General features: G+C 44.8%; 2 protein-coding genes across 10 annotated transcripts in view; one reads left to right on the forward strand and one right to left on the reverse strand.

Moving 5' to 3' along the window:
- Window positions 1-212: 212 nt before the first annotated feature.
- On the forward strand, window positions 213-3,146 carry PMAIP1 (phorbol-12-myristate-13-acetate-induced protein 1). The gene is made up of 2 exons (XM_038171133.2): window positions 213-258; window positions 445-3,146. Exons 1-2 carry the CDS (start codon window positions 213-215, stop codon window positions 555-557), a joined length of 159 nt encoding a protein of 52 aa, XP_038027061.1. The 3' UTR covers window positions 558-3,146.
- A 5,135-nt stretch (window positions 3,147-8,281) lies between these two features.
- Window positions 8,282-13,281, reverse strand: part of PDZD2 (PDZ domain containing 2) — a 199,398-nt gene continuing 194,398 nt past the window's right edge. For all 9 annotated transcript variants that reach the window (XM_072030849.1, XM_038170446.2, XM_038170444.2 and 6 more), the window contains one exon: window positions 8,282-12,612. In XM_072030849.1, coding sequence (XP_071886950.1) covers window positions 12,446-12,612 — 167 coding nt within the window. In that variant the 3' untranslated portion in view covers window positions 8,282-12,445. The remainder of the gene's footprint in view (window positions 12,613-13,281) is intronic.

Below are 13,281 nucleotides of genomic sequence, written 5' to 3' on the forward strand. Positions count from 1 at the left end.
GGCACGTCGCCGCCCTCCCATTTTTTTTTGGGGGGGAGGGCGGGATCCCCGCGTACTTTCCGAACGTCACAGCCCGGGGAAAGCCCCCCCCCCCCCCCCCCGCCGCTATTAGAGCCGCGCTCCGCCCCGACCGGCGTCATTTGCCCTTGGTCGCCGGTCCGTGACAAGCCTTAACAAGACGTGCAGTCACGGATCCGAGCCGTTTCGCCGTGATGATGCCGTGCAGGACCCTGCGCAAACCTGCACAACCCTCCGCAGGTACGGGGAGAAGGGAGCACTGGGGCGAGGGTAGGATGATGGGGGAAAGGTGAGGGGACAAATCCGGGTGTCACATTTTTTGGGAGGTTAATAGAAGGGGGAAAAAAGCGCGATTTTTTTTTTTTTTTCTCTCTGATTTGCGGCCGGTAGCGGTGCGGGTGTGAGCGCTGTGCCTGTGCTTTGCAGAACGGCAGGCGGTGGCGGAGTGCGCGCTGGAGCTGCGCCGGATCGGCGACAAGGCGGACTTTCGACAGCGGATCCTGAACCTCATCACAAAGCTGTTCTGCCCCAAAACGTGAGGCCCCCATCCTCGGCGGGGCACGGGAAGAGGGGGAAGACATTGGCTTTGCAGATCTGGAACGAGAGACTTCGCTTATACTGGGAGATGGAGAAAGCTCTTTGCATCGCCTTTTGCTACCCGGAGCCACCGGGGGATGGCTGTCGCAACATGATTTCTTTGGATAGTGTTACAGCATCATCGGCCCATCGATGCCAGCCTGGAAGGAAAGTAGCGCTGGGAACAGCCGCTAGGGCCGAGGGGCCGCGGGGCAGGATGCAGCCGGGCACAACCTGCCGCGGCATCCTTCAGTCCCCGCAGCTACGTCTCACCCTCGGGAACAAGCCAAAACCGTAATAATAATTCAAGAAAAGTCAGCATCTTGGAACGCAGGACCGGCTGTCACAAGGTGAAAGGCAGCGTTCAGGTTCTGACTGTTCTCGTTTCCTAAAGCTCGGATTCTGCTGGACAGGAGATTTGTGTGGTGATGGGGATATCGTTAATTAAACCACTATCTTTATTGAAAAGTTAGTTGTTGTTTAAAAGTTGTTTCACAGACTAAAAACTACAGTTCTGTGAATTAACATGATGTTGTGTAATTCTAGTCTGTATTATATATATATGTACATATTTATATTTATATATATATAATATATTTATGCAAATATGTGTAACCCTGCTTGCACGAATGGAGTATTTCACAGAACTATCAATTGAATGCTACTTTTTTATTCTCAAAAAGCAGTATGGAAAAGTGTTCAAATCATGAGAAAAAAAATATAATTATATTAACTAGAAAAAAGCATAATTTTGTCTGATAGTAAAAGAAATACCCCATGCATTGCAGAAGGGAACATACTTTAGTATATCGTTAAATATGATGTATGAATATATATTATACAAATACAGATATTGAGGTATTTGAGTTTAGGGGAAGGAATTCTTTCAACATTATAAAGAATTTCTTGACAACAATATGATACCACTCTGTATTTTGTAAGTAACAATGTAACTCTTAGAAAAAGAAAAACAAAAAAGTAGATCTTAAAGCTGAATCTGAATTTTTTTAAGTACATTATTTTTTCAAAAAAGGCAGCTATGTCTCTTTGAAAAAATAATAGAATTGAATGTTACAGTAAGTGCAGGAAAGTATCCTTGGGTTTTTACACGTTCAGTGATAATTACCAGCAGAGGTTCTTTTCCTGTACTTCACTTCCGTTTCATTTCATGGTATCCTCATCTAAGTTCCAGAACGATGAAGCTGCTGTAGCACACCTGGTGAATGGTGACGCATTACGCTTATCTCATGGAGGGGTTCCACTCAGCTGGCTTTGAAGTAGCTGAACTAAGCACGCAGCTCAGCTCGCTCTCGAGGCAAGTACTAGCCCTGCTTGCCTGTTCTTGTCAGACGTGACCCCAAACAGTATTCTTTCTAGCAAGAAAATGCTTGTAGCCGGTCACGTTTTGTTACTACCTCTTCAGTCAGTGTTCAGAAGTATGCAAAACAACCATCTCCTTCCGGAGATGCAGCGTGAAAAGAAACATGACGTCATACTCTCGCTTCTCTTACTAACCTCTGTTTTGGTGTGTACGGTTGCACTGTGTAAGGGTGCGTAGCTGCACCTCCTGAATTCTGGCTCAAATTACAGTTCTTCCTGCCTTGTGGTGACACCTTTCTAGTATTTATAATACGTTTTTCAGCTAGCTCTTCTGAACCTGACTTTAGAAAATTGTTGTTACATAGCTTACATAGTTTTGCTTGTTGTCACGACTGACAGTGTGTGGCTGTTACTCGTTGACAGTGATTTCGCTGAGCAGAAGGGGGCTGACTGCCTTCTGCTCGGAGGACTTCATCCAGTATCAGCAGTGTTACTGGGAGCTTTGCTGTTGGCTTGAGCCAAAGGTACAGTTTCTTTTCTAAGCCAGCCAACACCTTTCCAGTGAGAACGTAATGTTCACCTTAGTATTGCAAAGTAGCATGTTTTGCTGACATGTACATAAGTCGGTTTTCCCAGTATGAAAAAGTAAATGCAAAGGGTTTTTGTTAAACACCAGTGTCCAGGCAAAGCTGCTCACCAGGGGCAGTCCTGAGCATGGTGGAAATAGTGCAGCTGCAAGCCCTTGGCCCAGGGAGCCCTGCAGATTCAACGGGGGCACTGTGCCTGTCTGGGGCCCCCAGAAACATACAGCATTAGCATTGACAGTAGTATCTGAAATGTATTTGGGTACGAGCATTCTGTTTAATGTATGCTGCTTTGAAATTTGACAGAAATCTAGGTGTAGGGCTCATAGAGCCTGGCCAATAATTTAGGCTGTAGCACACAAAAATATTACCAGAAAAAAAAAATAAATTATTGCATCCCCATAAATGCGTTGTCTTGGGGCCATCTAAGTTAAGTACCAGTGTAGTGTTTTTCTGTCTAGATCTGCAAGGACTATTTTTTTTTTTGTGAAATGTGTTTGTGTTTCTCTGAAATTTGTCAAGAGTGCTAGCATCCGCACTGAGCATAGGAAAAAGGATACGGGCTGGTTATTTCACTGTATGTCCTATGCATGTATGTCTTGACTTCTTGTTGAGATAATAAATATGAAATGCTAACAAGAAAAATGAGTCATTGTTGTAACTTTGTTTTTTTGAGGGCTCCGAATTAGTTGTTATGTTACACAAATCCCTTCCAAATAGCTGGAAGGCAGAGGGCACACTCTGAGACAACAGCAAAGTGCCAACAGATTGATAATGGGAGACCAGGCTTTCACCCCTGGCCATAAGAGGAACAAGAACTAACCCACTTCCTGAACTTCAAAATGGGACACCAAGGCAGGTGTTCTAGTATTTTCTAGTGACTTCTGCCTGCAGAACAGCCTGGTGGTGGCAGGGCATCTGTCAGAGGTACTTCTACCAGAAGCACTGCAGCTTTAAGGAAGGAAGAGTATCCCTGGGGATCAATGAAGGGCAGAAATTTTAGCTTTTTTTTTTTTTTTTTGCTTTTTTTTTTATTATTATTATTTTTTATTTTTTATTTCTCCTTCTTGAATGCAGGCAGAAAGACATGCAGAGTTTTGCCAACATCAGATTTTGACTTTCTCCAAAGTTTGATTCTGGCATTCTGGAAGGGCAGGAAAATTGTACCACTTACCACGAGGGATAGCAGAGAGCTTCCTCCACAGAGGAAGCACAGAGCTGGGGTCCAAGGACATGGCTATGGGGAGAAGAGCCCAAGACTTTCACTGTGATGCTATGCCTTATGGGCAGGGGAGAAGCACCACTCCTTGGGCAAGCATCCCCAGCACAAGGAGGGCTAAAAGCACTTTGACCAAAGGCTCTGGTTTCTGGCTAATGACAAAATAAATAAATGAATAAACCAGAGGGGACCAAGTCCCTGTCCCATCCCAGTTAGCCTTCAGCAGAGCAGCTCACACTCTCAAGTCTCGCCAGCCTTGTGAGAGCACCCCAAGCCACCCTCACCCAGTGCCCACAGGGTCCATACCGGAGTGCGATGCCGGCGGCACGGCACAACATGCAGTGACCTGCTCCTCCCTACAGGGCATGAAAACAAAAATCTCGTAACAGAGGCACAGCACGGCCATCTGAAGGAGCCTGCCTGACTCACCCCAAGCTGATATCAAAAAAAAAAAAAAAAATCAACAAACCAAACCTGCCTGCTAGGGCTGCCAGCCCAACACGCTCGGCCCTGGGTCACGTTCGCGCTGTGCTCAACTGGGCGCAAAGCAGCCCCGTGGCAGCCGCCAGCTCACTCTCCCACACCCGAGACTGGATGCACAAGTGGCATTTCCTAAACAAATTGCTAGACACCAGACAACACACACACACACCCCTCCGCCCCTGGATGTTTTTCTAAGTCATTTGGAAAGCAGTAACTCACATGCTGCTAAGTATTTTTAGCACATGCCCTGGAAGGGGCTTGTTTTAATTTCCTCCCATCGACACGAGACGGTGCAAGGGCATGACGTGCATCCGTAGAGATGCTGGAGGCCAGACAGGAAGGGCTGGGGATTTGATGCGCTGGCTTTCAGTCTGGCAGGGTTTTCCATGAAGCAAGTGACTGCCTGATGGCGGGACAGTCAGTGAGCAATAGTCCTGAAAGCTGTTAGGGCTGTAAACAAGGGTCTTTGCTCAAGTGCTGCACCGTATCACCTGGGTGACGGGGTGAGAAACTGGCCTTGCCAAGGCTGCCCTCCCTTCTCACGCACAGTCCCTTTGCAATGCAAATCTCACCAGTCCACGAGCCCTCCGAAAGCACGGAGGCAGATGTCTGCAGCAGCAAGCATCCCTCGAGACAGTCCCTGTGACCAACTACAACCCTTTCTGTCCCTTCACCTTACAGAGGTTTCGGCATTGCCAATGGGGACCCAGGCACCCCCCTGCAGATATCCCCCAGCTGGGCACAGACCCACTTGCTGCATAAGGCTGGGAGCTGTCGTGGGGCTGCTGGCACTCCAATTTGCTGCTGCTGCTGCCCCAGGGCGCTTGGAACAAGGCACAGCTCCAGGACAGCACATTCATCGTGGGGCTTTTGTGCCGTGTTTTCCAGTGTTAGCACGCTCTGCCCAAGTCAAGGTACCACTATCACGCCTCCTCCCTCAGCACTGAGCCACAGAATCTGACCCAGGACAGCAGCCACCTTTTCCAAGTGCTGTAATGCAGGGATTTACAGGCGGGTTTCCTCTTACGCCTTCCCCTCCCTGCTCCTGAAAGGGACGTGACAGAGCTGTGACGGAGGCACAAGGCCACGTTTGCTCCAGGTCCCTCCTGCCAGGACAAGGAACGAGGGCAGTCACTTTTACTGTCAGCAGCCAGGCTGTGCCCTGCACTGTGGCAGGGCAGGCAGCACATCGATGAAATTGTTTCACCAGGTAGGGAAAAACTGCAGGAATTCCAGCTTCGTGGAGCTTGTTTGCCCAGAGCAGAGATACGGGCCTGATTCAGCTGCCCAGGGAGGTAAGGCTACTGTACACGGAACTAGGAGACGACGGGAAAGAAGGTTCTAGGTTTATTGCTGATTAATTTCAGAAAATACCCTGACTAATGGAAAACATTGTTCCAGTCACAGCTTTGCACAATGCAGGACAGGACAACCCCTTGTTTGGGAAGAAGATGGTTATTTATACCAAGAGGTTTGTTCTTACGATCATTTGTTGGGAAGGATTTTACACTTCTTAACGGGAAAAACAAACAAAAACAACACTTTAGAAAGTGTTGTAATTGTGATTAATTTGTGAAATCTTTTAGCTGAGTCAAGTGCTTTGAGGAACACATGACCGCACGGAAAGAGCAAGCCTTGGCTGGCTTTCCCTCTAAAGGAGAAGTCTGAAATGGGCCACAGCTCCTTTTGCCAGGGCAGGTGATGGCCCTCTGCATTCAGCAGTGCTCCTTGGTGAGAAGATTTCACCCAGCCTTCTTTACCAGAAGCAGCAGGGACTGGCCCTGGGTAACACAGCATCCCTTGCTTCCTACGAACCCACTGAGGCAGGGCTGGTGGACACAGGATGGGGGTGCTGTGAAGCACTTACATGACCCGAGAGTCTATAGAAAGAAAAGAAAGAAAAAACAAAAACAAACAAACAAACAAACAAACAAACAAACAAAAAGGGGGGGGGGGGGGGGAGAGGGGAAGGAAAAAAAGAAAAAAAAAAAAAAGCACCAAAATGGCTGGACCAAAGCTCTGAACCTCCAAACCCAGGGCAAGACAAGGTGCTGGTGGTGCAGACAGGACATGCCGCCTGCAGGGCTGGCTGTCCCTAGGCAATGGGCAACAGAGGTGGTTTTCCTCCCCCTCACAGATTTTTGACAGAATGCCAGAAATCTAGATGGGTCCATAAATGACCACACCGGAGGCAGGTGGACCCTAAGTCAGGGTAAGCAATATTAACAGAGCAGGAGAGCAGCAAAGACATCAGAAATGGTAAATAAGCCAGAACTTCTCAGGTAGGATGATAAACTTGAGTGTAAATAAGTCAATGCCTCTACTTACCTCATTTAGATCTCAGCCCCGTATGTTAGTGATATGGGAATTAAAAAAAGTTGTGCCCCAAACTGTAAAGTCCTCCTCCTTTTTGTGCCAATTTCCCTGTGTACCAACACCCCAAGGCTTTTAGAGAAAATAAATAAATAAACAAAAATAAAAATAAAAATAAAAATAAAGTCTCTGAAACATACTTGGAGTGGATAAAACCAAAACCTAACTTTCTATCATTGTACATAGCCCAGGGCATAAATGATGTCCCAAGTGCTAACCTATTTATGGATTAAGTCTATTGTGTCTAATCTCTGCTGTATTCCTCTGTAATGAGCCACTGTCTGGGGCAATTAAGATTTTAATTAAGGGCTTTCAAGACTCATCCTACCAGAGCCAGGCTGCTCTGAGGCTTGACCCCAGCCTCGTTAGGAGGACATGGGAGAAGGACGGACAGGAGGGCTGCCATTCTGTCTAGTAAAGGGGCTCAGGGCAGCAAGGAAGCCAAGGCACCTTGTTTTTTCTGGGGTGATTCAGCACAAGAGCTGGGGCTTTTCCCTCCGCATGTGACTCTTGTTCACTCACACACTTCTGGTGCAGCACGCGGAAAGGAAACCAAAAGTAAACGCGGCAGCCTGTGGGTAAACGCAGCATTCTGTGGGGTACGAGCCTGAAGACGATGGCGATGCCTTTGGAGCGGGGGAAGCAATTGCCTTCCTCCCCTCTCAGAAAGGCCCACCAGCCCTTTCTGGCAGCACTGGAGGAACTGGTGTGAGGCTACCAAGGCTCGGCAGGAGGGAGGTGGGCGAGCACCGAGCAGAGGCACGCGAGCGAGAGGGTAGGGCTGGGGGGCGAGCCAGCCGGGAGTTTCCAGCCGTGCAGCTGCTGCGAGCACCCAACCCAGTGCTCAAAACATGGAGCTACGAAAAAGCAATTCAGGAGGCCCTGGGAGGATGACATAAATGCCTAACCCACCATTTCCTTCCCCCGGCTCAGCCTACCTCGCAGTGACTAGCTGACATGTCCGGGCACCTACAGGCAGCACTGTTTTGGGGTGCCTCTGGCATTCCCCGTGTCAAAGCAGCTCCCAAGGAGGACATCTGGACCGTACTTTCCAGGCCAACTCATCCTTCTGGGAGGTAGGCTTGCTTCGAGCCACACTGCAGTGATAATGAAGATGGCTGTGTCTGTAGAGAGGTGGATGCTCATGTTCCCAATTCGGGGGTTACGGCCTTACCTCCTGCCATGAGCGCCACACCATGCACACAGAGCTTACATCCAGCCCAGCGTACTGGGGTTTTGGAGAGGAGCTTACCCCCCAAGAAGGTTGGAGACAACAAAAAATACCAGGCCAGGACTAGCTGTATATACATAATTCCCTGTACATACAGCCCATCTCCTATAGCCCACTTGCTTGGCAGGAGGGTGAGAGGCTTGCTCCTAAGGAAAACTGCATGAAGCCTTTGCCATCTGCATTTTCCTTGCTAAGAGGCAGGAGAAAAAAACAAACAAACAAACAAAACAACAAAACCACACATCTTCCATAGCAGGTCCTAGACAACATGTTTTAACACTTCCTAAATGCCTTAACCCTGTTTACACTGAACAACAGTTCTTACAGGGCAGTATTTTACTTCTGGTTTAGACGCCCGTCTTGACAGCACAAATGCTTCGGTCTTCATGCTCTCCAGGACAGCCTCATCTCTGCGATGCCACCTACAGCCATGGGCCAGCCAGACTTTGGTGTAACAGAAATAAATACCTGGAGGAGTACTAAGGATACCATTTATTTTCAAAATCACTAAAAAACCCAAACAAAACAGTTTATGGCGATACAGATTTACATAACAGAGACAGCAAATTGGAAAATGTACAATCTATTTCATGTTATTGCACTCACTGTTTATAATATACAAGGCATTTTAAACAGTTTTCATTAGAAGAAGTTTTATTTATATAAATAAAAGTGTAAATATACAATATCATACAAGAAGTGTATCAGGCTAATACACAAAATCTACCTATAGTGGGATCCCCATTTCTCACAAAATCTAGTCTACTCATCAAATATTTGCACGTGTACATTTACATACCCTAAACATAAAAACATTCCCACCTGGGAATGGTCCCTTCAGATTTTGAAAAGAACCACTGCAGAATATTAACTAGGGTTAATTTTAAGTGAAGATTATTAGAAAATGAGTCAATCAGCGGTTTCTTAATACTTATCTGCCCTCATTATTATTTTTTTTTAATTTTATTTTTAATTTAGCAAGAAAACGATCAGATATTGCTCCCTCACTAATTTAGGCCTAATCTCACATTTAAAAAAAAAATACAATTAAAATTTTTATTTCTGGACACAGATGCAGTCCCCAAAGAGGCTGGGAAGAGCTTCCAGGCACAAAAGGCTGCAGAATATTCAATTGTAGAATCTCACCGGAGCCTACTCTCCTACCCAGGATGTGCCCCAAGCCTAGGAAGTAGCAAAGCCAGACCAGACCAGACCCGCTCTATCTAGGAACAAATTCACCTTGTCTGGCATGCCTACAGGCCCCTGATGAAGAGTTTTGGACCAAGTGCATATTTTCATCCTGATTTTTGGTCTGTCAAATTGCAGCTGTGAGTCTTTGGAGAGTCACCGCTCTCCTCCTGCCAACACTCCTCCTTGTCAAAGAATTACTGTGGGGACTGGCATGCAAACAGCAAGGCCAAAAATGCTTGTGAACTTACTGAATACTGATGAACTAATGCAACTTCCTTTGTCATTTTGATGTAACCAGGCTCTCAGAAAAGTAACAGTTACTTTGCTAGGTGTTTAAAAGAAGGTTCACTACATCTGTTCGCTCTATCTATCCTTTTCGAAATAAAGTGGACCCCCATTACGTACATCCTGGGGCTTTTTTGTGAGTGTCACCCCAATAGAGACATCAGGAATTGCTACTGTAATCAGATCAACACTGGCAGCATCTGTAAAGATGCTTCCTGTTCCTTCACCAAAAATAAAATAAAATAGTATTTTCCAGAACAGGAACAATCAGGGTTAAATACTATTCTTTTTCTTGCTGTAAAGGTAGTAGAGAAGCATATCATTCTATCCATATTAAGTATTAGACTTAAAACATTAAACCTACCTTTTACATTATCGCCACTACTGAAACACACAGAACTCCCTGGCTCTCTTTGCTGTTACTTATCCAACACATATCTACGTGCATGTAAAATAAAATACTGAACAGTATTCAAGTACTGAAAAATAAAAGCCTTCTATATCACTCACAATGAACAGTATCTGCAAATAAGTGTCTGAAAATACTCACCACCTATCATTTTAAGACACCTCAAATTAAGTTTGATTTACAAAATGAGGACTTGATCTTTGAGCTCACACCGGTTAAGGAGGGAGCTATATGTCCTCCCGGCATTGGAACCTCAAAGATTTTCAACTGTGTACTGAAAAACAAATACAAAACAAAACAAAACAAAAAACCTGTCATTTCCTAAAACATTTGTGATTTACCACATTAAAGTAGCAAAAAGTCAGTACTGCACTTGTACGTATTATACATATACGGGTATGCATTTACTACACTGCATTAAATTCCACATGCATTTTATGTATCTATTATACACGCTATTACAATCAGATTTTGGTCACTCCTGAACAAGGCCTAGCCATTTCATTGCCAAATGTCTGCTGTTTTTCAGCAAACAAGCAAAGCTAACTTTTTTATCCCCATAAGGTCCTGTGACCCATCGTGCTGCATCTTCCCGAAACCTCCCCACCATTGAGGTGACCAAAGGTGAGAACTGGTCCCGATGGAGGGGCTGAGCTTTGGGGTCACAGGGGACCCAATTCCACAGCTATTTCACAGCACTGAACCTGAATTAGCTTAAACACATATCCTGCAGGCAAAGCGGCTGTAGGATTATGTACAGTATTGCCTTTTTTTTAACCAAAAAGTTGCATCTCTCCCTGGATTCTCGTGTGAGTGCATGTCACTGAAAAAGAATTAACTCTATTTATTTGTAGGCAAACATTGCACAGCTTTTCTGCTCGCCTGGTCTCTGGTTGCCTCACAGAACCCATTTTTTTCCTGCGTATCACGAGCTGCAGACTAATGAAGCTGTCACCAAAATGAACCAAACCGGGAGCCCACCACCCCGGAAGCAATTGCTCTAAGCACTGTTGAAAAAAGATAAGAAAACTGAACGATAGCATGATCTTGGGATAGGGCCAAGTGACAAGCCCAGAACTTTTTGTAACAGCTTCGCGGTGTCTTGCCTTACTATAAACTTCAGATTTGGACCAGCTCCAGGCTGAGAGCTCTTCACCCCGGGCATGCTGGCTGTGAGTGGGTCTCCAGCCTAATGTGACAAACAACCTGAGCACTCTGGAACAAACAACTTGTTCTCAGCTGATAAGGATGCTGGCCCATTTCCTCCTGTATCTCTTTTATGTTGTTTAGCCATCCCAGATATAGGAAGAGAAATAGCAGAGTCTAATCATTCGCACCCATACATTCTCCTCCCTATAGAGCAGACTATAAATAACACTGGGCAGCATGGCCCACTGCTGATACCTCTACCAGGGGTAGAGATGAGAAAATCCAAACTAAATGTCTGCAGCACTGCAACTCTTACGGTTTTGTTCTATCTACACCATGGCTTCTCCCACCTACACAAAGAGTTTTCAGTTTCACCATCCAAAACCTTCAGCATCAGCCCGTTCCTGACACAGCCGGGCAGACTTACACCTTGTGCACACATACTCACCCACTCCCACACAAGCCAAAATAAATACTGGACAGGAAAAGAAAAAAAAATAAAAAAAAGAAGAACTAAAAGCCACCGCCAATATGGCCAATTCAGATTTTATCTGTTAAAAACCACATCCTTAGACCACCACTTTCCAGCTTGAGTATTTCAAGTTGGGCAACTGTCAACCTCTTGCAGCCAAATAAAAGCAGCCCGGCTTTCAGACACACTTAGCGATCGCTGAAGTCTGTGGGATCTGCAAGTGCTCAGCACTTGAAATTGCTCCTCTTTTAAATATATATGTATATATAAATATACACACAAATATATATATTTAAATATAAATATATATTTAAAGTTGTCTAATGTTAGAAGCCTACATTTGAAAATTCAGACCCCAAGTTTTATCGCACCCCACAACTAACAACTCAGTCTACACCTTGGTGAACAATCACCTAATATTTGGACTTGATTTTCTGGCTCACAAATTTCAACTGTATTATTGCCAAGTGCTTTCAGATACAAGTTGCCACTAAGAGCAGATTCAATTGTGGTGGACACTGAGTTAGTTCATCAGTTTTAAGAGGATTTTTCACCTTTGCAATAAAATGCTCATGTTTTAGGCATAAAAGTTGTGCAAAATTATACTTCTCTTTTGTCATGCATTTTTAGCAAAACTGCACTTAGAAGAATAGAGTGAGATTGTTCCAGACATTCTCTTATTATAACAAATAAGGACCAGACCCAAAGTAAGAGTCCTAAAGTCAAGTTATAGCTAAGTGATACAGTACAGTCTAAATACCCACCCTTGTCAACAGGATGGCAACTGACAAGTTGTAGTCCTGATGCCCTGCAGGTACTAAAAATATCAGGGACAGGCACAGTGTTATTTATCTCAGTCAAAATACTTTAAACCAAACCCAGTAAAGGTCTTGAAGATCCATTAAAACTGCCACATAATACAAAAATGTCTCTAGCATTTGGTTTCCTTCATCCTCAGTAACTAGGTGAGATTTTATGACATTCATCACACTCATTTGCTCAGAGGTTCTCCGAGGCTCTTAGCACCTCTCTGTAAAGCATTAAGACACTTCTGTGTGGCATTAGAAACAAGGATAGCTTCTAGCCAGTTTTGAATGTTTTGTCTTAGAAAGTGTGAAGAGATGTAGCGCTCCCATCATACCGACGTCCTGGGTTTTCTGATTAGTAATTGAACAGGGCCCTCTGGCACAGATTTAATAATGTTCCAGGCATCGTAATGCATGAGGCCAAGTAATGATTTTCCACTAACGGCAAGAATTTCATCTCCAGATTCTATGTTTCCAGCTTGCTCTGCAGCACCACCTAGGAGCAAGAAGAGGAAAAAGTGAGCGAGAAGAAAAAGAAAAAATCGCTTTCCATTGTGATGAATAGCAAATAAACCATTCTTCTAGCAGTGTTAATTTCAATACAAGTCACCTGTGTTCAGCTCAGCTCTGGAAATCTAACCCCATGCTGCCTCTCAAAGAAAATGTCATTTTAACCAAGAGAAACCCTTTTTCTCAGAATAAAACTCTGTTTATGAAGGAAGCAGCACAGATGTGTGAAAGATGCTGTCTGTTTACTCTACAGCTCTAAGAAAACGTGATCAACAAAGGAAATATACAGGTGGTATGCAGCATGGATTCATTTTCTCTAATGGAATTTTAACATGTTAAGAAGCAGATAATGCAGCAGATTATAAAATCTAGGTAACAGGGACAGACAAATCAAACTTTGGACAAAGACACCAGACACAGGAATAACCACTACAGTGAGGCACACCCTTCACTGCTGATAAAAGTAAGTCTTCTGTAATGATAATTCAACTTGCAACATCAGCCAACATGGGGAGAGGAGGTGAAAAAAGACTGTATCTAAGGATATAAATTAATGATCTCAAAAATTAAGCATGCCATTCACTCTAAGAATCATTTTGAAACAGGAGAAAAACACATGCAGAGAAATTGATAAGCAATTCAGGAAACACCTTTT

This window comes from Anas platyrhynchos, chromosome Z, assembly GCF_047663525.1.
Source record: "Anas platyrhynchos isolate ZD024472 breed Pekin duck chromosome Z, IASCAAS_PekinDuck_T2T, whole genome shotgun sequence".
NCBI lineage: Eukaryota > Metazoa > Chordata > Aves > Anseriformes > Anatidae > Anas > Anas platyrhynchos.

Coding starts and splice junctions, on each gene's coding strand:
- PMAIP1 (XM_038171133.2), top strand. CDS start 213: ATGATGCCGTGCAGGACCCTGCGCAAACCTGCACAACCCTCCGCAG. Junction 259..444: donor ACCTGCACAACCCTCCGCAG/GTACGGGGAGAA, acceptor TGTGCTTTGCAG/AACGGCAGGCGGTGGCGGAG.